At 61.3% G+C, this 27,451-nt stretch overlaps 2 protein-coding genes across 7 annotated transcripts in view; both read right to left on the reverse strand.

Annotated features, from left to right (window-relative positions):
• On the reverse strand, positions 338-21,804 carry KCNIP2 (potassium voltage-gated channel interacting protein 2). 4 transcript variants are annotated; one of them, XM_021399758.1, is made up of 9 exons: positions 21,569-21,804; positions 4,001-4,122; positions 3,032-3,202; positions 2,743-2,812; positions 2,603-2,673; positions 2,281-2,388; positions 2,003-2,107; positions 1,715-1,777; positions 338-1,484 (listed from the first exon to the last, which is right to left on the reverse strand). In XM_021399758.1, the coding sequence occupies exons 1-9, from the start codon at positions 21,639-21,641 to the stop codon at positions 1,437-1,439; spliced, it is 831 nt and encodes a 276-aa protein (XP_021255433.1). In that variant the 5' UTR covers positions 21,642-21,804; the 3' UTR covers positions 338-1,436. The 4 variants fall into 4 exon arrangements, with proteins under 4 accessions (XP_021255433.1, XP_021255434.1, XP_021255435.1 ...); XM_021399759.1 differs by lacking the exons at positions 4,001-4,122; positions 21,569-21,804 and adding exons at positions 6,346-6,353; positions 8,722-21,464 and having other exon boundaries at positions 339-1,484; positions 3,032-3,156; XM_021399760.1 differs by lacking the exons at positions 4,001-4,122; positions 21,569-21,804 and adding an exon at positions 6,559-21,464 and having other exon boundaries at positions 339-1,484; positions 3,032-3,156.
• The window catches only part of C5H10orf76 (chromosome 5 C10orf76 homolog), a 108,676-nt gene continuing 106,255 nt past the window's right edge, over positions 25,031-27,451 (reverse strand). For all 3 annotated transcript variants that reach the window (XM_021400553.1, XM_021400551.1, XM_021400554.1), the window contains exon 26: positions 25,031-27,027. In XM_021400553.1, coding sequence (XP_021256228.1) covers positions 26,935-27,027 — 93 coding nt within the window. In that variant the 3' untranslated portion in view covers positions 25,031-26,934. The remainder of the gene's footprint in view (positions 27,028-27,451) is intronic.

The following is a 27,451-nucleotide window of genomic DNA, read 5'->3' on the forward strand; positions in this document are numbered from 1 at the left end:
AAACACAGGTACTCCCATACCCCCGCGTGCAGCTGGGGAAGGTTGGACTTGAAGCAGGGACCTTGAAGCAGGCACCACGCTGCTTCCATCGCCCTGTCATAGCCCCGCAGCGACAACTCCCTCAGCAGCAGGGCTGCATCCTGCCCATGTTCCCAGTTTGCAAGGCTGCACTTTCCCAAGGACCCATCCCTAAGCACCCTAAAAGTGCTGCACCTTCTGCAGAGGGGCCCTGTTTCCCAGCCCTCCCCCCCCCCAACCCCAAACATCCAACAAAGGCAGAGGGGGATACCAGCAGTGTGCATAGCGATTGTGATTAGATTTTATTGTCTTTTTTTTTCTTTTTCTTTTTTTTTTCCCTTTTTTTTTTTAACCCATATTATCTTTATAATACAAAATGTACAGACTGGAGATGCCAAGCAGGTTGTGGGTCACCATACCCTGGGGCGGGGGTCACGCCATGCGACTGCAGCGTGAGGGAGGGAGGAGGCCTCCGCTCTGCGTGCGGGGGGCAGTGGTTGCCCTGGGGTGGGACACGAGCGGTTGGGGTTGGGTACCTGCCTTCCCACCCAGGAGCAGGGCTGTGAGATGAACAATGTGGTGGACGGACCTAAAAAACACATCACGTCTGCACAGGCCAGGCCTTGAGTAGGCCCAGTAGGGGCTGCCCCACAGCTGAGGCTCAGGGCCCCACAGAGGGGGGTCCGAACGGCTCTGACACCAGGGGCTCAACCTGATGTGGGGCACAGCCTTGTTCACCCCTTCCCCATCAATCCCAGCCACTGCTGCCCCTCAGGACACAGTGCTGGGAACAGCTGGGCCAGGCTACGGACTAGGACCTGAAGCCGGTGGGGCTGCACAGTGGGGTTTGTTTGGAGACATTAGCCCCCAGACAGGACTTGGAAGGATACATTGGTGGATCAGGAGTGCACACCCAGCTCCTGGCAGCTGTTGGTGACAAACAGAGAGAGCCCAGCACCCTGAGTGAGGAGGGGGACAAGTGGTTCATGTCTCATGTAGGGGGCATGTTCCCATGTCAGGGCACGGGAGGAAGCCGAGGCGATGGTGCCTGCTGCAAGACTCTTAGTTCCTAGAAGTGTTGCTGGAGGGTTTGGGCTGGAGCCGGTGCTGGGGCTGCTGAGGGGGTCACGATGTGGGGGCATGGGGAAGCCCCTATGGCAGCCCAAGGCTGCGGCTTTCCCTCTGGAATCGGGTGCAAGAAGCCCACCTAGGCCAGATGCCCTTTGCCAGCTGTGCCCACACTCTGGTGGCACTTTTGTGGAGCCCCCCAAGGAAAGCAGGGTCGGCCCCGGGGGAAGGGAACATCCAGGTGCCAACCATGTCTCTCTGTGGCAGCCGGCAGCAGGAAGGGCTGGAAGGAGAAGTCGAGAGAGGAGCAGGATCTGGGTCCGGTGACAGGAGAGCTCAGCTGGAGACAGCTAAATCACGTTGTCGAAGAGCTGCATGGACCGCATGATGTTCTCATCCTGCAGGGAGGAGTGGGGCTTGGGCACAGAGCAGCTCTCTGGGCTGCTTCCCCAAGCCTGGTGCCACCCCATGGATCTTGTCTGGTTGCTCTGACCCACAGGACAGGAGCTCCAGGGCTTACAAGGGCCGTGCTGGGATGCACTGTCCCCCACCCGCACAGGGATGGTGGTGTGAACATGGCTCCCAGAGCACAGCCCTGGCAATGCTGCTCTGAGCCCTGTGGCTTTACCTTCTGGCAGGACTCCAGGAACTCCTCGATTGTCACCACACCGTCTTTGTTTCGGTCCATTTTCTGCAGACAAGAACAGCGTGGAGGGCATGGCAGGGACGGGGACAGCCCAGCACCCCTAGCCCGGGTCCCATAGTATCTGAATGCAAAGCAGAGCGCCCATTGCCAAAACTCTTACAGGGAGCACTTCCAGGCTTGAACCCCACCCGGCCCCAGGCAAGCTGCTCACTGGAGTCTTGCTTCATCCCCAGCACAGGGTGTTTCCTGCATGCAGGGGCCCCACCTCACCTGGAAGAAGTTCTCCACGTGCTCCCGGGGTGCTTCCTCCCTCATGGCCGGGTAGGTGTACTTGCCCATCATGTCATAGATGGATTTCATGATGTCCAGCATTTCCTGGAGGGAAGGCAAGGTTGCAGTGTGGAGAAGCTCTACCTCCATCTGGTTCCCTTCCCACATGTTGTTCATTGTGTCCCCAAACGGCCCATGAGATTCTCAAGATAATGCTCTGAGCCCTGCCCTCATTCCCACTGGGTGCAGACCTGTGCCGGTCTGGACCCCTCTCCCACCTCTTTGGTGATGCAGCCGTCTTTGTTCAGGTCGTAGAGATTGAAGGCCCAGTTCAGGCGGTCGTCAATGGTGCCTCGCAGGATGATGGACAGCCCGGACACAAAGTCCTGCAAAGCAGGTGGTCACCCTTGGAGGTGACAGCCCCACAGGGATGCCACGAGTCTTTTCCGTCAGCCAGAAACTACAGAACTCTTGTTGTTGTTGTTGCTTTGCACTGTTTTTCCCACTAACAAAGTCCTCCAGCAGCTGCCCAGGGCAGTCCCAGCCCATGGCACCCCAACAGAGAGCCCCTGGCCCAGCCGGGCCCCCTCCTCAGCTTACCTCAAAGCTGACGGAGCCATCATGGTCGGTGTCAAAGGCATTGAAGAGGAAGGTGGCATACGTGCTGGAGTCTGGAGGAGGCAAACAGTGAGGGAGCAGCCAGCCCTACAGGGGCACCAGGGATGGGGACCCACACTCACCTCCTTGTGGGAAGAACTGCGAGTAGATCTGCTTGAAGTTTTCTTCATTAACGATGCCACTCGGGCACTCCTGCCAGGGCAAATGGAAGCATCAAGCCATCGGCGTGGGGAGCGCTGGGATGCTCAGGGCTCCCTACCCCTAAATCCCAGGATCAGGCCACCCCCTGAGCTTCAGGGGAAGCTGCATCCCCACTGCTGCCATCTGAAGCCATTCGGAGTGTGACAACAGGGAGGGAAAAATCATCCCCAAGGCATGCTTTGCAGCGGAGAAGGAGCAAGGGCTACTCACATTCTTGAAGCCCCGGTACAGGACCTGCAGCTCTTTGCGGGTGAACTTGGTTTGCTCCTGGAGCTGTTCCAGCCCCTCGGGGCGATGGCAGACGGTGGAGAGCTCAAACTCATCCTCGACACTGTCTGCAAGGAAGTCGGGGGAAGAGAGGGCGGCTGAGGCCATGCTGTCCTGCCAGGCCTGCAGTGCTAGGGGCAGGAGGTGTGCTTCACACCACACACTCCCACTCAGGGCAACAGGTTTCTGGGGTGTCCTGCTCAGCTGGAGCCAGGAGTATGCCAGGAGGGAACACAGCCCTGCCTGCTCTTCCCTGGCATATGAGCATCTGCCCCATAGAGCTGAGACCCTGGATGCCTGAAGGTCCGTGCTGCACTGGTGCTTGTACCCAGCAGGAGATCTTCCCCCCCCCAGCCCAAACACCCCCTCCAGCTTTGTCTAGCCCCCATCTTGCCTGCTGTGCCCCATCTTCAGCCATGGCTTTCCCCATTCCTACAGCATCCAGGGCCCCCACTGCAACCCTGGGAGGCTCTGAATCGCCAGACCCTGCCCCCTCATACTCACCTCTTCCCTTGGGGGGGCTTAGCTTGTGCCGTGGAGCAGGGAACACCTCCACACAGTGTCCCAAAGGGCCAAGCATGACCCGGAGCAAGCTGGAGGGGCTTTGTCCCTACTCATCCCCCTCCCTCCCCTTCCCATCTCCGACACCAAGCTTCCAGCAGCATCCTCCAGCCCTTCAAACAGCACCAGGGAGGTGGTCCCACTGCCCCCAGCCAGGTCCAGCTGCCGCCGTGCATCCCCGATGGAGCTGCTCCAAGGTGCTGGAGGGAGTAAAACAGCCCGGGAGCAGGTGAGGAAGGAGGCGGGTACAGAGCCCATCGGATCGGACCTTCAGGGGCAGGACTGATCCTGACCCCCCCACGCTGCAGGGCAGGGGGGACAGCAGCCAGCAGCACCGCTGGGGACATACACACACAAAGGCAAGAAGAAGCACTTGCTTTCGCTGAGCGAGGGGATGGATTTGGGCCGGCAGCAGGGCAGCAGTTTGAGGAATCGCTGCTTCAGCGCTTTTTTAGTTTGGCCCGGCGGGTTGCCTGGAAGAAAGAAGGAGTCACCGAGCAGAAGAAGAGTTAACAGAGCAGCAGGCCCCGGACGCAGGGTGTCCGGCACAGGGTGAGCGGGGCCAGCGCATGCAGGTGGGGTAGGAGCAGGGAGGCAAAGCCCAGCCCAGCTCTGCTCAGCCTTTCTGCTCCATCCCAGGACAAACCCGGCCCAGCTGCTTCCCTCATTGGAAGAGAGTGGTGGAAGGGTGACCCCAACCCATGGCCAGCATCTCTGGGCACCTGTCAGAGCACAGCAGTGTGCAGTGGAGCCCTGCTGCCAAGGAGATGGAAGAGCTGGCCTCTGCCCTTTAGCCCCCCCCACCCCCCCCACCACGGGGCTGTGCAGGATGGACCCCAGGATGGGACTGCGTCCCCCAGGACATCGCATCCTACCCAGGGGCATGGGGCCGGGGTTGATCCTGCTGGCCCACGGGGCTGAACGTGAAGCATGCCCCCAGCCCAGCCATGCAGCCCCGCTGCTGCATGCATCCCCACCCCAGTGCAGCCAAGCTCAGGGCCCTGGGTGGGGACAGACAGGAGGGGACAGGGCATGGGGCCTTTGCCTCTTCTGGGGGTCCCCTGCTTCAACATGGCCACTGCCATCATCTCCAGGTCCTCCTGCTCTGCAACCCCCCCAATCCTTACTCTTGATGCTGCTGTTGTGCCGTGACCCATCTCCCCCAAACTGGCACTGCTCCTTGACCACGTACCTGCTCCCCCCTTTCCCAGGGCCCCACAGACTGCCCCAAGCTGGCAAACAGCACAGGGTGAGCAGCACAGGTGGGGAGGAGGAGGAGGAAGAGGGGAGGAAGGCCATGCTGGGCTCCAGCCCCCAAAGGCAGGCAGGCAGTAGGACACAAGGTGCAAAGTCCCTTTGAATGCACACCAATGGGTGGCCCCATTGCTTTCAGGTGATGGAGTGCCCTAAGAGTGCCCACCCAGTGGGATGTCATACAAAGCCACTCGGAGAAGGCAAGCGTGTCCCTAGAGAGAAGCATCCTCAGCAGGGATGCTGCAAGCATGATTTCACCCAGCTATTTTACAGGCCATTATTTGCATCGGGACATGGCACCTTCCAGCCTGCCCAGGATGCTCCGCACCCAGCCCTATCCCCAGCAGCACCGTGCTGTGGGAGCAGCCCTGGGAGCAGGAGCAGTCCCGGGGTCAGGGACGGGGCAGGCAGTGACACAGCACCGGCGGTGGGACCCCGGGAGGAATGGGGTAGGGGGAACCACGCAGCCAGAAAGATGCAACAGAGAATAAACCGTGGTTGGACTCACAGGGGCAGCAGGTTTAGGCACGTGCAGTAGGTCAGGTCGGGTGCAAGTTACACTTTAGTTTGTTATAAAGAAGGAAAAAGAAAAAAAAAAAAAAAGAACACAGGCGTTTTCTTAAGGAGGAAACCAAACAGGGCACGATTCTGGGGGACCCAGGGTGGGAGGTAGAGGGTTCAGCACATGCAGCTCAACAACAGGGGAGGGGCATCAGGGCTGGCGCTTTGCTGTCCTGGCTTTGGTGCACCCGAGGACTCTGCTGGGGATGGCACACTGTCCCCTTGTCGCCAGCATCCCACCCTGGTTGTGACAGGGTCAGAAGGCAGCTCAGGGGCTTCCTCACGCACAAGCAGCCCCTGGGCACAGTTCCCTGCTCCCCTCCCTGTGCTCTGTCAACAATTGCCTCGCTTTTATCTGCACACTGTCCATTACACTCCCCATCCTGCCCAGTGGGATGCAACCTGCAGCCCCTTCATCTCACAGCATCCTCAATGCTGGCTGCGATGGGTACGGTGAGAAACTCACAAACCTAAATCACACCGCGCAGAGTCTGCCAGCAGCCTTCATCCCAGACAGGACTGCTGGCAGAACAGACTGGGACAGCAGCCAAAGGGGACAAGCAGCAACACTGTGCCTCTCTGTACTCCCACCCTCTCCAGGCACAAGCAACAGGTCCTGCATTCCCTGCCCTGACTTATTTTGGGTACAGACCCAGATATTCCCCCTCCCAATGCTCCCAGACACCCCATCTTTCAATAATCCAGCACCACAACACCCCACATCCCAATGACCCAGATATCCCCCACTCCAGCATCCCTGATACCCCCACAACCCCAAAGCCTCTCCCCACACTGGTATTGTAACAATCCCCAAAAACTCACACCCCAGCACCCAGACCCCTCACCTCCCCAGCTCCTTACACCCTATTGTCCCCAGACACCCTCATACCTTCCCAATACTCCAAAACACAGTCATTCTCCTAAGCATCCCAAGAGCACCTTGCAGCTCCTGCATACTGCACACACTGCCCTGGGACAGGAGGCAAGGACCAACTATTACACTGCACCTTCATCCCATTGCAACCCCACTCCACTGCATCCCCACCCCACTGCAACTCCACCGCATTGCAACACCACCGCAATTTTGGTCCCACCTCTCCAGGTCAGGTTGATGATGCCCAGGGCATGGAGCAGCTTGAAGCTGGAGCAGAGCAGCAGGATGATGCCCACTGTCTGCAGCCCCTGCAGGTCCCAGAGTGCAGCAGGGACTGACATCCCTCAGCTGCAGCACCAGACCCAGCAAGGCAGGAGAGGGGAGAGCGCGGGATGCAGCAGTTCAGGGACCCCTCATTGGGCACATCAGTGACAGGAGGCGAGAGCCCAGCCGGAGGGAGTTGGGAGGGAAGCAATGTGAGAAGTGATTAATGTGAGGCCGGAGGGAGAAGAGATTCAACAAGCTAATTATGTCTGACTGGGCTGAGCGGGACGTGACACTGCGCCAAGTCAGAGGGGTGCGCGCCGTGGTCCTCGGGGCCGGTCAGTGCTGGGAGTTGCAGACAGTGGAGTTGGGATGCAGGGCCAGGTCCTCCACTCTGCCTCCTCCTCACCCCGCAGGGATGCTTGCCCCACTGGGAAGTGCCTTCCATCCCCACATCTCTGGCAGCACCCACCCAGCACACCCCAGGAGCTCAGCAATATGATCCCTTCCACTCACCCCACAGATGGGGCCTGGCACTCATTATCCCATCACTCACGATCTGCAGCTCCATCTCATATTCATCCACGGCTCAGTTACGTGGGTGGCTCTCCCAGCCCTCTATCTGCCTGCCCAGCCCTGCTCCCAGCCAGGGCTGATTGCTTCTCAATTAATTATTGATACTGCACTTCAGCAGCCAAAACCAACAGTGTTTTTCTTTGCCTGTCCCCTCCCGAGGACTTGGCCATGGCGGGCTCATGGCAGGGGTTGGGGACAGGCACAGGTCAGGTGGTGGCACAGGGCACAGCAGGGTGACAGCGCTTGGCAGTGATTAACTGGCTGGAAAATGACACCAGATCCAGCGTCACCCCTGGGATGACAACAGCATGGCCACAGGGATGGGGCAGAGGGGACCGGCTGTGGCTCCAGCACCGCATGACGGGGAAGTGCAGCCGCCACGGTGGCTCTGGAGTGCCATCCATTAGCAGACCCAAACCATTAGTGCACAATTTCAGGCTCTTTGCAGTCCACAGGCTGTCACTGGGTGCAGCTGGTAAACAACAGGCAGGCAGGGCACTAGACACTTCCCCATCCTGAACACCATCTGGGGCCATCCGCAGTAGGCAAAGCGTCCTACCTTCCACCTCCAGAGCCCAAGGGGTGACAAAGCCGCTGGGAGACACATGCAGCACTCAGGGCATGGTACCAGGACCCAGCCTCTCCAGCCAGGTGTTTCCCTCTCCTCCGCTCACCCCTGTGGGGATGGGAGCTAATCCAGGGCACCTGGTCCCACTCCTGTCCCTACAGCTGGGGCAAACCCACGTGCTCCCTGGTGCCCCCAGTCAAGGGGACATGCAGTTCCCAATGTGGTGACATGGATAGAGAGGAACAGCCCATCCAAACTTCATGGTGACACCATGAGATCGAGGACTTCATGGGGATGCTGTTGTCCCTCTGAATGGGTGGGCACAGGACCCCCATCCCTATCTGCTGCAGAGTCTCTTGCTGGGGACAAGAATGTGCCCCTGGGGACAGGGCTCAGACAAGGGCTGGCTCCTGCTGTGCCCTGTGCCTGCCAGTGGGGTTGACACTGAGGGGCTCCCCTCTGCTTTCCCCTCCCCAGTGCAGCTTGGAGCCAGCACACCACAGTGCCAGCAGCTTCCGTATGAGGCTTAGGGCAACAAAAACAGAGGGACAGGGGGAAGTCAGGATCTGGGTCAGCCCCAAGACACTCTGGAGCCGTGGTCCAGGCAAAGTGCCTGTCACCTCCTGATGGTGCACCCACAGCATCCTTCAGGTGGGTGGGCTGTGTGCTGCCATCCCCTGCCCCAGAGCACCCCAGAGCCCCCAGCACACCCCAATCTCACACAGACACTCCACCATCCCTGTGCCACACTGGGGTCCCATCCCCTCCCCACATCCCTGGCCACCAGGACTCTGCATGGAGCAGGCAGGATGCCCTATCCCCATGCTCACCCCTACCAGCCGCAGACAGACACCGCATCCCAGCATCCTAAGAGCATCCTTGGGGGCAGCTCTGGGGCTCCCTGCATGGCCGTGACCCTGGTGAGCTGGGAACCCACCAGCTGGCCCCCTCCCACTCCTGTTACCTTCCAAGGACATGGGCTCGAAGAGGCCGAACTGCTCCAGCACCTTGACGAAGAGGACCAAGACCACCAGCACCGCGACCATCTCCAGGCCTTCCAGGTTCATGGTGGGAGTGTCTCATGGCCCCCCACCCACCTGAAGCCCTCTCACCCCAATGCCACAGCTGCTGGGCTACGCATCCCCAGGGACCCCTGATGTCCCAAAGGGATCGGCTGTCCCTGTGCTATTTGGGGCCACGTGCGAGCGAGGGGTCAGCGTGTGGCTGTCACAGGAGCCAGCAGCCATCAGCCCCGGCAAAGAAGGGCTGTGCCTGTGAATAAGAGCAGAGCAAGGCCACATGGGGGGGGTGGCGGGGCATGGTGGGGGGGGGCAGGAGGCATGCCCTCCCATTCCAATGACACCACTGCCATCAATTTGCTTAATGCAGTTGCTAAGGAAACGGGCCACAGATTATTAAAAGGCACTCAGCTCCCAGGGGGGACATGATGGGGACAGGACACTGGGCACTGCCAACACATCCAGGACATGGATGACTCAGACTTGTCCTCAGCACCCCATATACATACCCACCCCACAGAGACCCACCTGGCCCTGAACCCCAAGGGGTGCCTTTAGGTCCCCAAAACCCAATGGGGATGGTCTGTTCTCATGGCTGGGTGTCACCAGTGGCATGGTGCTGGTCCAGCTGCTGAGCCATGGGACCAGTATCCTTAAAGCACAGGGTGGTGGGAGGGTGTACCCCAAACGGGGAGCCCAGGGGACCCAGCCAAGGTCAGGCAGCAGCGGGCGTGCGGGCACCTCCAGCACGCAGCCTGCGCAGCTGCCAGGGCTATATTTAGCTCCATGCATTTTTTACAGCATCCCAGCCCTTGCTCCAAGGGTGTCCCAGTCCCACGTGGGGGGATGGAGCAAGAGCACTCCCAGCACCAGTGGGGGAAGCAGGAAACGCAGCTGCACCCCGTGCTGCAGAGCCAGGTGGGGTGGCAATGCCCAGGGTACAGGGCAGCCCTTGCCCAGCTGTAGGGTCCCTGCAGATGGGGCTGGGGAACAAAGCTCTTTATCCAGCATAGGGGAAACACATCACCATGGGAAGGCACATCACGCTGGGCGGCACCTGCTGGGGGAAGGGGATGGTGGAGGTGCTGGTGCCTCCCAGCAGGGCTACCCCACACCTAACCCCCAGACCCCATTCCCAGCTGCAGGTTTGTCCCCTGGCAGGTGGCCTAGTGCCTGCTGGCAGCATGGCAGGTCCACCTGGCAGCCCTGTGCTCAGCATCTCCTCCAGCTCCAGGGCCTCCAGCTGAAGATGCAAGGGAGGCATCAGGAGTGGCTCCAGGAGAGCAATGGAAACCCTCCCCAGGGAAGCATCCATTGGGCTGGAAGTTTGCAGGGCTGTTTCCTTTTCTTGGAAAGCAGCAAGTTTCCAGGCACTGAGGCTGGAAGCACTGGGGCCAGCTTTCAACCTTACCCCTGCCCTGAGTGACTCCTTTGGGAACAAGGTGACACCAGCCTGTTGCATGTTCAAAGGAAGTTTCCCCCAAAGCCAACTGCTCTTGCTGAGCCCACCCTCTCTCTAACCTGACTGCTCCCACAGCTGACGGCTGTCCTGTGTGCTACCAGGCTATTTCAGCAACCTAATTCTGTTCAAAAACAGCCCCGGCACCCCCAGAGGGGCCCCTCCAGCTAAGACATGTCCCAGCAAGGAAGGCTGACTCTCTGCAATGCTCCTCCAGCTCCAGCTGCCCTGAGGATGGAAGGGACGCATGGGATGACCCATGGAGCCAGACCCACAGCCTGCAAAGGGTGCAAGGGAGATCCAGACCCAACACGCCCCGCCAGAAGTGGGACAGAGCCCACTGAGAAGCATCACTGCCAGCGTATGGCCACATCACAGGATGAGCCCGCAGGCCCCGTGCAGGCAGAGGTCGCATAAGTGGATGGAGAAACTCATGCCCCAGGCTCTGCATGGCCCTGGACACACAGATGATCAGAGCTGCTCCAAGGTGCTGGAGGGGCTAAGACAGCCCAGGAGGGACCGAGAACCCCAGAATGCTGGATGAGGCATCTCCACTGGGCACCCCACCAGCTACTCTGGAGGTGGAATAGGAAACGCTGGGATAGTGCTGATATCTGGAGCGGGCACCACTGCGGCTGGCACCGCTGCCCCAGCACAGCAGCATTGGGAGGGACAGACAGGGAGATCTGGGGAGAATGAGGTGCCCAGAGAGACGTCCCCAAGCACCCAGTGCCTAGGTAACCCACCACATGGCCTGCAGAGAGAATGGCATCACTCCGTCCCCCCACGTCCCCAGCCCCGTACCTTCGATGCCGCTGATGATTTTGAAGCAGCGGGTGGTGAACCAATAGGAGATGAGGAGGAGGATGGCAATCAGGGAGGCATAGAGCAGGCTGTCGTTGTGCAGGGTTGTCCTCTCCATGGCTCCATCCCCAAACCAACCCCACCGCTATCTGGGGCAGCCCTGCCCTGGCAGCCCCCACCACGGAGCTGGCCACGGCGGGCAGGGAGGTGGGAGCCGGGCGGGCGGGCAGGTAATTGGGAGCGGCGTGTGAGAGCCAGGCTCCCAAACCAATTACCTTAATTGTGCTCAGGCAGCACATGGCAAACAGTTAAAAATAACCCTGCCAGCCCCGGGGGGAGCCTGGCACCATCAGGCAGAACGCAAAGCAGGGGGCTGAGCACAGGTATGGCTCGCAACACGCGTGGCCATCTCCATGCATGGCATCACCTTCAGGCTGCCCTGAGTCTGCCAGCTCCCAGTGACCCCAGCACTGTGGGCCAAAGCAGGGCTCAGCTCCTGCACGAGGGTACATGGCCGCCCAGCACGGGGCAAGGAGCACGGGGTGCGGGGGTGCAGCAGGCTCTGGCTGCCCCCAGGATGCACCATGGGACCAGTTGGGTGCACAGCCGATGACATCTGCCCAGGGTGCTGCTGAGTCCCCTGGGGGCCCAGCCTGATGGATTGGAGCCTCTCTTTTTTTTTTTTTTTTTTTGGTTCTCGGGGCCATCATCCATTAGGGAGTGTTAAATTTAGGTTACAGCTGATCCCTTATTACCTCGCTGCTAATCAGAGCGCAAGCAGATTATTAATAAGCACATTAAAATATTGGCGAAATGCTATTTTTGGGGAGGTGAAGTCACAGTTTTAATCTGGTTAATTGATTGAGTCATTTCTCTTTTCACTCCATTGGTGACCTGTCCTTGGTGAGCTCCCTTGGGCACCCACCCCAGAGGGCACCCACCCTGGGGTCCCTGTGCCCAGGCATGCGATGCCATCTGCACTGAGCTCCTTACACTGTGCAGAGGGGCTAGTTCCCCAAAAAAGGGACAGAAGTTGCAGGGCACAGCACCCATGTGCCACACAGACCAAAGCAGTGGCTGGGGAGGAGGGGATGGCATGAGGGGCAGAAGGCTGTGCCAACCCCACATCCCAGCCCGAAGCCTTCAGGAGGCAGAGCCCTGCCCAGATCTACGTCTCCCATCACTTTGGCTGTTTCCCAGCGCAGAAGGATCCCAAACATCACGGCCACCCCGCGTGGTCAAACAAATCCTGGGGCTGCTTGGCACCGCCTGGATGGGACACCCACTATAGATCAGCCCAGCAGGGCAGCAGGATGAGGACCTGAAGGACATCCTCACCGACTGTGGGACCACAAGGTCCTGTCCCTACCCTGCCCCGCCACCTGCAGCTCTGCGCTCACGCCCCACTCAGCTGACTCATCCTCCACCCCGTGGAGCTGATGGAGATGGGGACGGTCCCAGTGGTGTCCAAGAGTGACGAAGGGCTCATGCAGCACTCCACTGCCGTGGTGGCCCCTGGGGCTGGGAAGCGATGGGGAACACTTCCCTCACTGTGGGGCACAGGACCACGCGGATGAGGGGTAGCACGGCTTGCAGGGGACACACCGCTTCCGTGTCCGCACAGCCATGCCACCAATCCCAAGGCTACACAGAGGGTACCCCCACCTTCCCCGTGCCCCGTATGAGGAGGGTACAGAGCCCAGCATGGTTTTCCAGGCAGGCTGGGTCCCGGTGAAGGCGGCGCTTTGCCATCCCACGGCGAGTGCCAGCCCCACTGCAAGCAGTGACGTGGCCGCACTGGCCCAGCAAGGCTTCCCCACACTCCCAGCATGGCACGTCCCTCCCCGCGCCACCTGGGTCTCTGTGCCATGCTGGGGACTGCCACCACCCCACGGCCCCAGAACATGGTGACATCCCTGCTGGCCCTATCCAGACATGGGGTGGGAAGGGGGGCTCTGCCCTGTGAGCATCTTCAGCCTCACCTCATACACAACCCCTCCACCCAGGGCTGGATCTCTAAGCGCTGCTCAGCATCCCTGCCCCAAATAACTCCGCAGACACCGCCTCACACAAACTCCCACCCAGCACAGCCCCACACCCCCAGGGCAGCACCTACCTTGCGAGAGGGTCCCGGTGACAAACTGGTAGAAGAAGCGGATCACCCGGCCCAGCTGCCTCTTGCAGCGCTGCTGGCAGTGGCTCATGGCTCCGGCTCACGGCACTGGGGAGGGACCCAGGCACAAAGCCGGTGCAAAGCCCCCGAGCGCTGCCCAGGGCAGGACAGAGCCTTCCTCTCCTGCAGCGAGCCCGTGGGCATCGGCGGCAGGAGCAGCTCTATGGGGAGGGCAGTGCAGCGCGGCAGCCTCCAGGCCCCGCTCGCAGGCAGGCAGGCAGGCAGGCAGCCGGGAAGTTTGGCGCTGGGATGATCCCGGGAGGAGCGGCTATGAGCCGAGCTGCCACCTCTCTCCAGGCTTAGGGGGACCGAAGCTCGCCACCCGCTGCAGGTCAGTCGGTAAGACGCCCGGGTGAGCCTACCGTGCCGTGCCAGCCCGCTGCCTGCTCCATGCAGTGAAGCACAGAGTGCTGCCGAGGGGTGCTGGGGGTCAGGGAGCCCAGCGGTGCCAGCCAGCTCTCCAGGACAGCTGGGTGGATGCAGAGCCCCGGGTTGCCCCTGTCTGCCGGTCCGCCCCTTGGCACCAGCTCGACCCGGCACTTCACGCCCCAGCTCCCCGGGAGCCAGAGGCAGGTTGGTATGGCAACCCGCAGACTCCACAGGTCCCGCTGACCAATGAGGCACTGCTGCATCCCAGGGCCGCCTCTCTCCAAGAGCAGGGAAGGATGCTCCTTCCTGAGGGGAGCTGACACGGAGAGCACCCTGCATCCTCTGCTCCTTCTATCCAATGTTGTGAGCGTCCTGCATTCCTGGGCACCGACCACCTGCTTCGGCCGTCCAGTGCTGGGAGCACCCTGCATCTCCCAGCATCAACCACCCAGTGCTGTGAGCATCCTGCGTCCCCAGGTACCAGCTTTCCGACACCACGAGCATCCTGCATCTCCCAGCATCAGTCACCCAGCACCGTGAGCATCCCACATTCCGGGTACCAGCTGTTCAGTGCTGTGAGCATCCTGCATCCCCGGCTACCAGCTGTCAGGTGCTGTGAGCATCCTGCATCCCTGGGTACCAGCCATACGACGCCACGAGCATCCTGCATCCCTGGGTACCAGCCATCCAGTGCTGTGAGCATCCTGCATCCCTGGGTACCACCTCCATACAGGGGAGGAGATGAGGCTCATGGGTGTGAGGATGGGAGGAAGAGGAGCCGGGCTCCCGGACTGCCTGGACTCGGAGCTGCTCGCTCAGCTCAGCCTTGCAGCGAGCCGCTGGTTTCACGGTGTGTCAGAGCCAGGAAGAGTCAGGCGTGTGGCGGCAGCGGGATTTCCCGGCTCCCAGAGCCAGCCGGAGATGCAGACTGGCAATCACCTCCCTTCCCGAGTCCCATTTTCCCAGCTGCAGTTCCTTCTCCACAGCACATCTACCTCACACACCGGCGGGATGTCAGCTCTGCATCCATCCAGCCTCTATTATCTCATAAGCTTCATCTCTTATTAATGGGGGAGGAAGTGAAGAAGAAGGGACCTGATGGAAATGATGGCTCCGGCTCCCCTAGGGATGGGTAAAGATGTGTGGGTGTGCTCCAGCCAGGCACAGTCAGACCGCCCAGTGCCCTCAAATGTCTCCACTGGGAGACCCACGGGAAGGAGCTGAGCCCCCCAGGGACTGATATGCAGTAACCTCACCCCTGCTCCCCCAAATTAGGGCCATGCCCTCCAAACTAAGCCCTCCTGCCTGTTAATGCCAGCGATGTCCCCGCGAGGGGGGCAGCCCCCAGCAGATCCCCTTATCCCCTTGCACCTCATCCATCCCTGCTGCTCGGTTCCCCTGGGCATCCCATCCTGGTGACGCTGTGGCTGGATACACGTCAGCACGGGCCAGAAAGCAGCACTCAGAAACCAGCCAGCATCGCAGTGCCATCGGTGTGAATCCCCGGGAGGCACCAGGGGATGTCACAGCACGCAGCAAGGAGCCGGCTGCAGGGGCTGAACGCAACACCCCGACCGAACCTACCCCTATGGAGCTGAGAACTGCCAGATCCCCTCCCACCACCACTGCACGGGGACAGGTCCGGGAGGGGACCCGGGAGCCCCACTCCCAGCTCTCACTTGAAACACAGCCACGGAGCCCGTGGGACAGCAGAGAGGTGACAAACAGCCACAGGAGGGTGCCAGAGCCCACACGACAGCAGCGAGGTTGGCAGATTCAACCCCACTGCTGGGAGCGAGTCCCTACCGGGCCCCAAAGCCGCCCCATCGCAGGGCCGGCAGGAGATGCCAGCACCAGATCACCGCGGCCCCGGCCAGGCAAGCACGGTTCTGCAGAATTAGAAATGCAGCCGCAAAACAGGGATGCTCATCCCCTCCTGATACAGGTTTTCCTGCTGGACATTTGTCACCTGGGTCCTGATCCCGGTGACACCCGTGTAGTGCCAAGCCCCGCGCAGCGCCAAGCGCCGAGCCGTGTCACCGTGCCACTGCTGCCGCCTGACGCTAAGAGGAGCCCCCGTGCAGCTCAGCAGCAGTACAGCCACGGGGAGGTGAGCTGGGGACATGGCTCATTCAGACGGCTGGTGGCACAGGGGGCAGTGGGGGACACGTACAGTTGTGTCGGAGCATGAACGTGGGCAAGGCAATGGGTGCAAAGACATGCAGGGATGGCGAAAGCCACACGTGGCCACCACGCTCCTCTGGCTGAAGGGTCGGGGACAGCCCTGCAGGAGAGGGGACAGCAAGGCTCACCCCAAAATGGGGACAAGGGACAAAGAGGTGATAACCTGGGCCCTGCGAGCCCCTGGTTCCCAGCAGCATCGTGCTGTCATCATCGCGGCCAGCCCTGCTCCCAGCCTGGGCACCCGCAGCCTCCAGGGCCCGGAGAAGTGCCAAAAAGATGATGCCGGAGAAAATAAATAAGGCAGCTAATGAGGTAATTTGCATAGCTATTAGCAGGCAGGATTCGCAGCCGATCTGACATGGGATGCGCTGTCACAGTGAAGCCCCAGACCCGAGGGCTCTGCGGGTGCTCGGAGAGAAAAGCACACAGCCCAGCCACACCGCACAGGGCCACTGCCAGCACCCAGTGCCCCACCTGCCCGCCTTGGAGCTGGGGATGCCGTGGGGTGGGAGGAAGGCTCAGAGTGGGGCAGGCACCCTGGTACCCACAGGCTGCAGCTGCAACATGCCACAACCCCAAGTCTCTGGGAGCTGAGCTGCCTCCGCCCTGGCCTCCAGCCTCCAGGTTATACCGAGGCACCAGCCCTTCCCAGGCTATGTTTTTAAGTCAGTTCTGCTAAATATTTCAGGGATTTACACAGAAAAGCTCTCTGTGCTCGGCAGCACGTCAGCCCCGTTGGCACCACGCGGGCGTGAATAATGCATGGCACCAGGGAGGAGGGGATGGGGTGGGCACGCACCGGAGGGATGCACCCCAAGACCCTCCGAGTAGCACAGCTGTGTGCAGGGACATTGCCATCTGCAGAGCACAGCTCACAGAGGGGCATCTCCTCGCCCCAGAGCAGCAGCAGTGGGGACAGCAGCCTTTTGCTCCTTGGATGCCCACCAGCTGCATGCCACCAGGGAGGGCCACTGGGAGGGCCACCAGCAAGGCCACCAGCAGGGCCACCGGGAGGGCTACGAGGAGGGCCACCAGGTCACACGCTCAGCCTGCCACAAGCCCCACAGGGGCCCCCAGAGCCTGCCTTTGTAAAGTGACATTTTGGGGACAGGAAAGCTATTTTGGGCGGTTTCAGGAGCCGTGCTACCATTTCTGTGTTTGTCTGTTCCACTGGAGGGGCGGGTGCTCTCCAGGAGCCCCTTGGAGAACCATTTCTGACCCAGGAGGGGGGTCAGAAGCTCCCAGACCTGCAGAACTGAGCCCCCAGGAGACCCCAGTAGGAAAGAAATGTACCTGCAGTTACTCAGGGTGAGTGCAGCCTCCCGCTGCAAGCCCTCAGAAATAAATACAAAATAATCAGAAATAATCAGGAATAATCAAGTGTCACCCCCGCGTCCAAGCTCATGGGAGGACTTTCGGGTCTAATTGGCAGCAGATTTGTAGCACCGCTGCCTGGACCCTGGGGACGGCTCGTCGAGTTTCCCATGGAGTGAGAGGTGGGTGTTAATTGCCTCCAAACGCCATGCTGTGCTGGGGGGGGGGGGCACCAATGAGCCCAGATGAGATGACCCCAGGCTTTGATGTACCTCCCAGCTGTACCTGGCCAGCAAGGGGTTAACAGCCCCTCACTTCCCCACAGTTATTTAATTAAGCAGTGATAAAAGGGAAGCGGTATTATCAGAGCGTGGCAGTGGGCTGTGATTACGGCAGGGTGGGCTGGGAAAGCAAGCAGCACCGAGGGAAGGGCACGGCAGCTTGGGGTCCCCGCGCTTCCAGGGCAGCAGTTGGGGTTTCCATGGGCTGCTCTCAGTATGAAGCACCATCGCCCTCCGCTCCATCCCTGTAGGGCTCAGCACCGGGTACCACCACTGCCATCGATGGGACTTGCTGAGCCACGGTGGGATGACGCCATCCCCTGTGCAGCCCCCAGCCCTGGCCGTGTCCCTTCCCATTGCTAAATCCTGCCCAACGCTCTTAGGTTCCCCCTGTCTGATTGCAGCTTCTACACCAGTGCCTGGCCAAGGGTCGGGGCAGGAGGATGCCGGTGCCAGGCAGTGGCTGTGGGGGCAGCGAGGCCCGGACCCCATAGTCGTGCCTCAGCCAACACAAGGATGCTGCAGGCCTGCGGCCCCACGCAGCCCCTTCTGGAGCAGCAGACCCCGAGGAAGAGACAGTCCCCTCCACGGCGCCCTGCTGGGCTCCAAGAGATGGGGAGAACCCGTTGGGAGTGGAGAGCGTCGCTGCCCGAGCCCCTCCCGACCCCAGCGTGCGGGCATCGCCCTCATCCTCCGAGTTACGCAACAAATTATTCCACGCGCATTAATGACTTTGCGGCAAAGGGGGAAGTGACATGAAGGATTTCTGGAGCCGAGAGTGAGTCAGGGCCGGGGAGATGCTCAGGTCAGCACCTGTGCTGCTGCGCCAGGAGGGAAACAGAAAGGAGACCCTGAGGGAGATGCCGGCACCAGCAGGCGGGAGGCAGGGCTGGGGGATTACCGCCTCTAAACCCATTTGGGGCTGTCTGTAAGCTATGCCGTTTTTTAAAACCCAATCTAGGAAGAAGCAATTACCCAGACGGGCCGGGATTCGAGTCCCTCCCCTCGCTCATCCTCCTGATCCCGCTAGCCAGGGGAGGGATTCCGACCCCCGCCCCACATCGGAGCCCCACAGCGGGGCTCTGGAGCAGCAGCCCGCCCACACTGCCCCAGCACAGCGGAGCTCCGTCCCGCTGGGGCTCGTTCGTCTGCAGCGCGATGATTGCCCGGGGCCGGGATCCACGCCGGCGGCAGGAGAGCGATTTGCCGGCAGATGGATTTGTCATCTCCCGAGCACAGCAATTTGGCTTAAATGAAACCAAACCACTTCTCCTAATGAAAACACCACTAATGAGCCGAGCCAGCAAGGGAGGGGGCAGCTCCATTAATGCGGCCTTGGGGCTCCTGGGCTCCCGGCGCCCGACCCGTAGGGCAAAGGCTGTGCCCTGCACGGTCCCAGCACGGCCCCATTGTCCCAAACCAGGGGTGCGGTGCTCCAGGAGCAGACTCCCCTCACGTGCGTCCCCAGCCATGTGCAGCAGGATCCGTGCGCCTTGGCCGAAGTTGCGCCGAGCCATCACTAACGCATTGGCGCCTGCAGAAATCTGACGGAGCGAACCAATTCGGTGCCCAGACGTCCCGCGCCTCCATCCCCACGGCCCCGACCTGCAAATCCCAGCCCGCGGCACCCCCTTCCCCGACCGCGGCATCGCAGCCCCATCGCTTGGCCCTACAGAGCAGCAAACAAGCCAGGACAGCAAAGGGCTGAGGCGAGGAGCAGACAGAGGGAGGGAGGCAGCAGACAGACGAGGCAGTCAGGCAACGCTCCCATCCATCGCCCCGCGAAGGTGCAGCATCCGCCGAGGGTGGGCGCGTCGGCGCAGAGGGACCCCCCGGGACCCCACTCCCCACTGGGGGCCTTCTCCACACCGCACCCCACCCCAAGCAGGGATTTCCCACGGGGGGGGTTGGGACAGCCCAGCTTCCAGCCCCGCCTCACCGCCGGGCAGGGCAAGCGGAGCGGGGTGGGCTTGCAGAGTGGCAGAGGCAGTGGGGGGAGCGGAGGGCGGGCAGCAGGCTGGGAGCTCCTCAGGCAGGGTGCTGGGGAGGGGGCTGTGCGCCCCAGGGTGTCTGTGTGCTGGCACGTGGCAGGCAGGGAGCTGTACACAGCTGTGCTGTCACTGTCCCCATCCCTGTGATGCACCCCGGAGCACAGCACGCAGCACCCTGCTCTGTCCTACGGCTGCATGGCCCTGCACACTGCTGTTGGGGATCTCATCTCGTGGGGGGCTGCAAGAAGAGTTGTGGGAGAAGCAGAAGGACCCCAAAGCTGTGCTGATGGTCTCTATAGCAGTCGTTCACCCCCTGCTAACACTGCGGCTGCCTTTGGGGTGGAGCAAAGAATTCACTCGGGGCCCTGCAATGCAACGGGAGGGAGAAAGCAGGGGGAAAGCGACTGCCCTAAAAGCAAATCCTCGCCCCTAAAGGCAAACCCCTCACCCCTACAAACAGCAGCCGGGCGGTCTGACCTGCTGCAGGCAGCCCTATGTCGGTCCCATGCCGGTGCCCGCTGGTCCCATTGGTGACGTGAGACCACTGTCCCTGCTCCCCCAGGACACCCCGTGCTGCAGGGCCCCGTACCTCCATTCCTGAGGGCAGAGCGGCACTCGGGTCCTGCTTCTCCCACGCTGAGGGCCATGTTTCTGGACATGGGCTGCACCCTCACTAATCACCCGTGTCATTAGCGGGCTGGAGGCATCGTGTAATTTATGGACGGCTTTTATTTCTCGCTAGCGTCATCTCCCTATCCCCGAAATGGACCCTTTTAATTTCCTGGTGGCATTCTCCCCTTAGCCCAGTGCTGCCCGTGTCACACCCATGGCCACGTGCGGCCCCCTCCTCTCTCAGCACTCCTGTGCTTGCGGATCAGGTCCTCGCCTCCCTCCCCCCTGTTGAGGGGTGATGGAGAACAACCGAGGGACTATCACTGGAGACATCGCATCGCCTGACATCAGACAACCTCAGGTCACATCTCACACTGTGGATATTCCCAGGCCGCGCTGCAGCAGGGTGCTTATCCCCAAACTGAGCTACCGAATGTGGGTCCCCTCGATGGGTCGGGGGACACAAAGGCCACGCTGCCAGCAGGACTTTGCTGCAGCCCCACGTTCCTGGGGGAACCGGCAGGCAGTGGCCGTGCTGGGACATGGGCCGGCTGCTGCAGGGGCTCCCAGTGACCCCGTCCCTGGGTCTGTGCTGCCCGCTGTGCTCGGAGGCAAAGCCCGGCCCTGAAAGGTCTCAGCCTGGGAGAGCCTGGGGTTTATTTTTAACTTCGCTTCGGTTTAAATCCATATGGACGTGTTAAAGTTACCGGAGAAACCAAAAGTTATGTGTGGGTTCCAAGTTCCTACACAGCTCAAAAATATCTCCCCGCAGCATGGCGGTGCAGGCAGCCAGCAGCGCGTCCCTGCGTGGGGCCGCTCATGGGGTGGGGGTCCTGTCCTGTCTGGACGCCCCTCGGAGCTCCTGAAATCCCCTCTGGAACATGCCTGGAGGAGCATCACAGGGCCGGGGACTGCCTGGTGCCCCACTGCATGGAATACAAGCAGCTCAGCTCCAATGCGGTCCCGGGAGGTGGGAGCCCCACTGCCCAGCTGTTGACACCCTGCAAGGGGACGGGGTTAGGCCGGATCTACGGAGAGCACATGGGGAAGGAGCGGGGCACGAGGTGCGATGCGGGGAAAACAGAGTGGGATTGGAAAGGTGGGAGATTTCTGGCTGGGGGTGAGGATGGAGCGGGATGGTACAGGGTTGCGGATGGGGCGTATGTGGCTTCTCTGCCGTACAGCCGTCCCAACGCTGGAGCAGGGCTGCTGCGCCCCAAGGAGAACCCGGGAGAGGAGATACGGAGCTTCGGGTGCCGCTGGGGGGCCCAGATCCCGGGGGACCCCGCTGCCGGTGTGCTGCCGCGAAACCCCGCCGTCCCGAGCGGCGATGCGGGAGGCGGGCTTAGGGGCGGCCGGCAGGGACCCAGGCCCCCCAGCACCCGCGGGGAGGGTGAGGGTTGTTTCCCCACGGGGCTGCCGACCTCCCCGGGAGAAGCGCCGCTAGGGGCCGGGGCTGCCGCTCTGCTCCAGCGCTCCGCGGGCGAAGCGGGGCGGCGGGGGCCGGGGCTCGGCTGGGGCTGGAAGCGGGCCGGGGCAGGGGCCGGGGCAGGGGCCGGGGCCGGGGGGCGGTGATCCCGAGCGGCTGCTGCACCTTCCGCGGGGGCGGCACTCACCCGTCAGCTGGTCGTAGGAGCCGTCCAGGTCGCGGGAGTCGGACAGGCTCTCCTTCCTGCCTTTGCTCCGCATCTTCTCCGCGGCGGGGGGAGAACCGCGACGGGGCGCACGGGCTCCGCCGCCGGGCAGGGGGGGCTCGCGGCCGCCGCCTCCCCCCGCCCCGCGCGGCTGCGGGAAGGGGGCAGCGGTGCCGGAGCTCGGCTCGGCTCGGCTCGGCTCGCAGGAGCGCGCCGCCGCTGCTGTCGCCGCCGCCGCCGCCGCCGGGGCTGGGCACGGCCGCCCCCTCCCTCCCGTCCTTCCCCGCCTCCTCTCCCCGGAGCCGCCGGCCCGGCCCCGCCGCCGCGGGGAAACTGAGGCACGGGGAGGAGGGGGCTGCGGGAGGAGCCGCCGCGCCGAGGGTCTTCGGGATACCCTGGTGTCGGGGATTGCGCGGGGATGGGGATGGGGCAGCAGGGGCGGCGCAAAGCCTTGCACACCCCTGCGGGCACCCGCAGCCCCCTCCTCGGGACCCCCAGTGGGGAAGGTGGAGTCCCGGGGGACGCACCGTAAGGTGGAGAAGCCGGACCGCAACTGGGCAGTGGGGATGTGCACGGCCGACGCACCGCAAAGGCACAGTGAGGGCGGCCCGAGCCCACCGAGACCCCCGCCGCCCCCATCCCCGGCACGATTTCCCCCCACCGCAGCCCCACAGACGGAGCAAAGCGGCAGCACGGGGACAGGCGGCCCCCGGCGGCGCAGGGAGAGCGTCCCGCGGCCCCACGGCCACGCTCGGTCCCGTTGCTGCCCCCGGCTATCCGCTGCCATCCATACCCAAAACCATTTGGGGGACACTGAGCGCGCTGTGAAGTCCCCACGGCACAGCAGTGCCCTGTGCCACACGCGGGGCCTGGGTGCATTGGCCAGCGTGTGCCACCCCTCGTCCCCCGCTCCCTGCAGGGAGATGGAGGGCAGAGCGTCCCACCCCAACCCCTGCACCCATCGCAGCCCGTGGAGACCGCGGGGCAGAGAGGGAGCACGGAGCAGCGCAGAGGGAGGGCTGCGCTCACGCGGCAGCGTGTTGTCAGCGTGCTTTGGTGTCAAGCCACGAAAGCAGCCGCCTTAGCGAGGCAGCGATGCTTAGCAACTGCCTGCACCTAAAAATAAGAGCCATTTAGCGAAGAAAACGCGGCGGAGAAATGCTCGGAGAGCTGCTGGGGAAACACGCTCCCTCCCTGCGGCCACAGAGCCGGAGAGGAACCCCTGGGATGCCTCCACCCGCCCCACCTGCGGGTCCTGTGCTGCTGCGCTCGGCCACTGCATCGCGACCCCACCCTGTGCACCCTGTGGTCCCTGGGGACCGGCTGCATCCTGCAAAGGGAGCGGTGCCCAGTGCACCCCGGGGTCAGCGCTGCGGGCACGGCCGGCCCAGTGGCACCGCGTGGGGAAGCGGTCACCTTCTGACATCCCTGATCCATTGGGAAGTGAACGTGCCTATTTTTATCCCCGCTCAGTGCTCCTGCAGCACAGCGAGAGATGTTGCACCAGGCTGAGAAAGGCGGGGGGGGCTTGTTGGGGGGCACGGGGCGCCATGGGGCAGCCCCACGAATGGCTCACTGCCCCTGTGGCGTAGAAACGGGGACAGCCTGCTCGCTGGGCACGTCTCCCAGGACCAGCCCCAGGAGCCAGCTGCACCCTGCCCATCCCATCCGTCCCTGCTCAGCGCTGTGGGGCACTAGGGGTGCTGTGCCCCCCAGCAGGACGGTCCACCCCAGCCCCACCTGTATGCCCTCACAGTGGTGGACATCAGCTGATGGCATCGGGCCAGGCATGAGGTGTGCTCCCTAGGTGGCCCATCAGTCACCTGTCAGCAGTGTTCAGATACGGGACAGCAGCACTGCGTTCACACTGCTCCATGGGGATGGCTGTGACAGGGCAGCGTGTGGCCTGCACAGCTTTTCCTGGAGTGGGGAAAGGGGACGAGCACAGGGCTGGGAGCAGCGCACCTTGGGGACGCTCAGCAGCTGCTGGCAGCATCCATCCCTGCAGAGCCCTGCTAAAAATCCCAGGCTCAACACCAAGCCCTGATCCTGAGCCGCTCCCATGTGCACAGCACGAAGAGCCCGGCACAGCAGGACAGCAAATCCAGGCGCAAGCCAATGGAGCTCTCACCCCAGCAGCCCACTGGGATCAGCCCATCACACCGCTATGGGGCGCGGGGAGGGAGGAAAGCGTAGTTCAACGCTTCATTAGGTAACCACGAGGCATCGATCCGCCCTCCCAGCCTTCGCCTTGTCTAATTGCATATCTCCATCCTCATTAATTCTATTGGAAAAGCAGAGAGCAGGGCGCAGAGTCTGATCCTATCTTCAGGAAATTTCAAACGGAGATGTAATTGCCGAGCGCCCTAAATCACGAGGCTTTATCCACTGTTAACAGCATTTTAAAGCCACGGCCATCAATAGCCATCCCCAGGACGTGCTCTCAGCACGTGCCATTAATCCTAGTTTGGTGAGGGCTGCCCTGCGCTGCTGGCTCTGGGACACAGTGGGGCTGTGTGTCACAGTGAGGGCTGAATGCTCCCCTGCCACAGCAGCGCTGGGCAGAGCAGCAGAACACAGCCCGCAGCCGCCCCGTCCCTCCGTGGGACGCCGGGAGCTCCCGGCTCCAGCTGCAGGCCGGCGGGGCAAACCCAGCTCATTTAATCTATTCAATTGGATTCAATTTCCAGCCCCGTGATTCAATCAGCCCTGGAGGGACAGCACAGGGAGCGCTCCATCAGCCGCAGAGCTGGGCAAGGTCCTGCAGCACGGGCGGGCAGCTGTAGGGCGGCGGGCGAGGTAAGCCCGGCCTATGATTCTGACTCACGGTGCAATCAGGGGAAAGGCTGACTGAACCCTGCCCCGTCTGGATGGCTGAAGCTCCCTAACGTTACCACTTTCCTTTCAGCTTACTGAACGGCAGCCCACCAAGCAGGATGGGGAGGGTCCCCCCCCCCTCAAGGGCTGTCCCCCTCTCTCACCTTGGCTTGGAAAATGGGACCTGTACGAGCCATGAAGGGAGAGTTGATACCGAAAATCACAGTAGCAGTTACAAATCAATTTTTAATAACTCCCTCCAAAGTTGAGCTCAAACTCAATTTTTCTCCTACAGAATTTGGTCATTATTTTGTAAATTATTTGTTTCCCTGCAGCGGCAGCCTAATTTAAAGGCAGGAATCTGATTTCTCCCCACACTCCCCAAGCCTCAGAAACAGCTCTTCCAATAATAGACTAGCTTATGAATTAGGAATAATAAAATACACTTAGCGGTGCAGATAGGGTACAGGAAGGTCTGGGGTCACGAGTCACGGCGAGGTAGACGTCGGAGCTCAGCTCTAGGGGCACCAGCACGACCCCTCTGGGTGCCAACGTGCCACCCGCTGGGAACAGGGCCAGCCCCAGCCCTCCCCTCCGTGGTGACAAACACCGCACACAGCACACAGGCAGGGCTCCGCTATTTATTGAGCTCTAGGTACGTATGTACACCCATTTACAGTGCTTGGTTCTGTGACAGTGAGACAAGAGGACGCGCGTGGCGGTCTTCCCCAGCTCAGCCTGTGCTGGGACATCCTCAGGAGCTGCTCCCGCTCACAGCCCGGGCTCATCGCAGCCAGGGGACGGCACGGGGGAGGCGAGAGCGTTCCCACCCCCCAGCCTGCAGAGGAACGACCGCCTTCCACGTGCCCCGGCCTGCTCTCGAGCTGAGTGGCTTCACGCAGCCTGCCCGCTCGCCCAGCACCATCCCGCTGACACGCACACTTGCACAGCACAGTGGCAGGTAGGGATCTGGCTCGGCTGACAGAAGCCAGACAGCTCCATGCTGCGGCAAGCGTCCTCTGCGGGCCCAAGGAAAACACGGCGCCGAGCGGATTCTGCAGCCAGCGGGTGGCTGTGGATGCAGCTTTTGGGTCCCCACGCTCACGGCAGGTAAAGATGAAACATGAAAGTAATTAGTACACGTTAACACAAATAAACACTGCCTAAAACCGGCAGAGAATGAGCATGACATCACTCACGGCACTCCAACCTGTGAGGCTAAGAGCAGGGCTAGGCACTTTTTTTTTTTCCTTCTTATTTTCTAGGAAAAAAGTGGATCTGGGATGCAAATAACTTCTTTAGTTCAACCTACCAAGTCAGGTCCTAACACCACTGCCGGGAGCCGAAAATGCACTAACGGGGAGAAGGTGTTTAAGCTGCATATCCCTGAGTTGGCAGCCTGACACGGCGCTCAGCACAGGTTCTGCCCTACCTGCGCACCTCCGGCACGCTGAGCAGGAAGGTCTCCCCGTGCCTTTCAGCACCATCCTGGAGCTCTTCTCTTGGAAGTTTGCTGCAGGCTGCTTAGGGAAAACAGAAGGACAAGCTAGAAAGTGAATTAACTGCTTCTGCAGCTGTATTTTAAGTGCAGTAGCTGCAAGCTACACACAAGGAAAAACTAGGGACTTGTGAGCTCAGGAAGCTTGCCACACACTTGCAAACACGTGCAAGGCAGACGTTCCTGGGAGGAAGAGGATTGCCACAATGCAGTCTGTGCTGGGCAGCAAGGGGAGCGGGGAGGGAGTTAGCCTGACCTCTGCCCCATGGAAGTGGAATATCTAAAAATTTCCCTCAACCTTACGAACAGCAGAGATGTGCTGGGCTGCTGGAAGCAACGGTGACCCCAACCAGAGCTGGTCTCCAGTTACACAGCGCTCACTTTGGTGGCCAATATCCCGCACACCGGCTCAACCGGACCGTGGAGGCAAAATTTCCCCTTCTTCAGTAATTTGATGGCCTGGTTCAAGCAACGCTTCCTGACATCTGAAACCAGCAGTGATATGGGCCTACTCTCTTGGGAGTCCGTTTCACATCCCCCCAGATTTCCCAACAGGATGGCAGTGGATTTGATCTATGGTGCAGGAGGGAGGGCTGATCCAGAGAGCTTTCAGGGCTCAGAGAACTTTCCGTAGAACAGACGAGCGACCTCCACCCAGCACTGCCTCACAAAGCCAGAGTTTTTATTGTTTTGGTTGTGAGCTCTCCCCACCTCTGCTACGAAGGTTTCCAGTCCATCCTCCCTGAGGCTGCCGAGGGAATCTCCCGTCGCCGCTTCACAGAAACGGCCGCCCACCCCCCTGGCACCGTACAGAATTGCTTCCTCCTCCTCCATAGGCTGACCACCTCTCCTCAGCCACAGTCCTGTTGAAACACATGCCTTTGGGATCAAACACACAGCAGCAAGGCTCTCCCCTGGAAGAAGCGCAGTCCATTCTGCAGGCGGGAGGCGAGGGGCGACCGGCTGCAGATGGGTGTCCCTGCCCAGCCGGGCCCGTCTCTTGTCAGCCCCGTGCAGCGACGGTGCCTCTGCTTCAAGAGATGGTGGAGAATTCCTTCAGCAGCAGCTCCTGGCTCAGCGTGTTGAAAGCAAGGTTCTTCCTCACGTTGATGCTGATGGACCGAACCTGATGGAGACAAAGCAAGGCGTTTCAGCCAAGGGACGCTTTTTGGCTCCCAGCGAGCACAGCAACTTTGACACTGCTCAGCATGAAACTGCGATAGCTCTAGAGGACTTGCTGCAGCCAGTTCTCTGCAAATTCTGTGCCGAGTGCCCTGAGCTTGATGCTGAATGGCCAGCTGTCTCTGAGGATGCATCTTCACCCCTTAACGATGCCCGACTTGCGGCCACCCCCGCAGCCTGCAGGAAGAGGTGGGCAGCCCCGCGGCACAGCAGCTTCCGTCCCTGCCCCAGACTGGGCTCTGTCTCAGCTGCACTCGGCAATGAGAAAACAGAGTCAAACATCATCTGTGTCAGCGCCTGTGCAGCAGTGACAGAAAGCAAAACTGACACGAGCTCATCCAAACAATGGGATTACAGTTCCCAGAGAC

Source organism: Numida meleagris, chromosome 5 (assembly GCF_002078875.1).
Source record: "Numida meleagris isolate 19003 breed g44 Domestic line chromosome 5, NumMel1.0, whole genome shotgun sequence".
Classification (NCBI taxonomy): Eukaryota; Metazoa; Chordata; class Aves; order Galliformes; family Numididae; genus Numida; species Numida meleagris.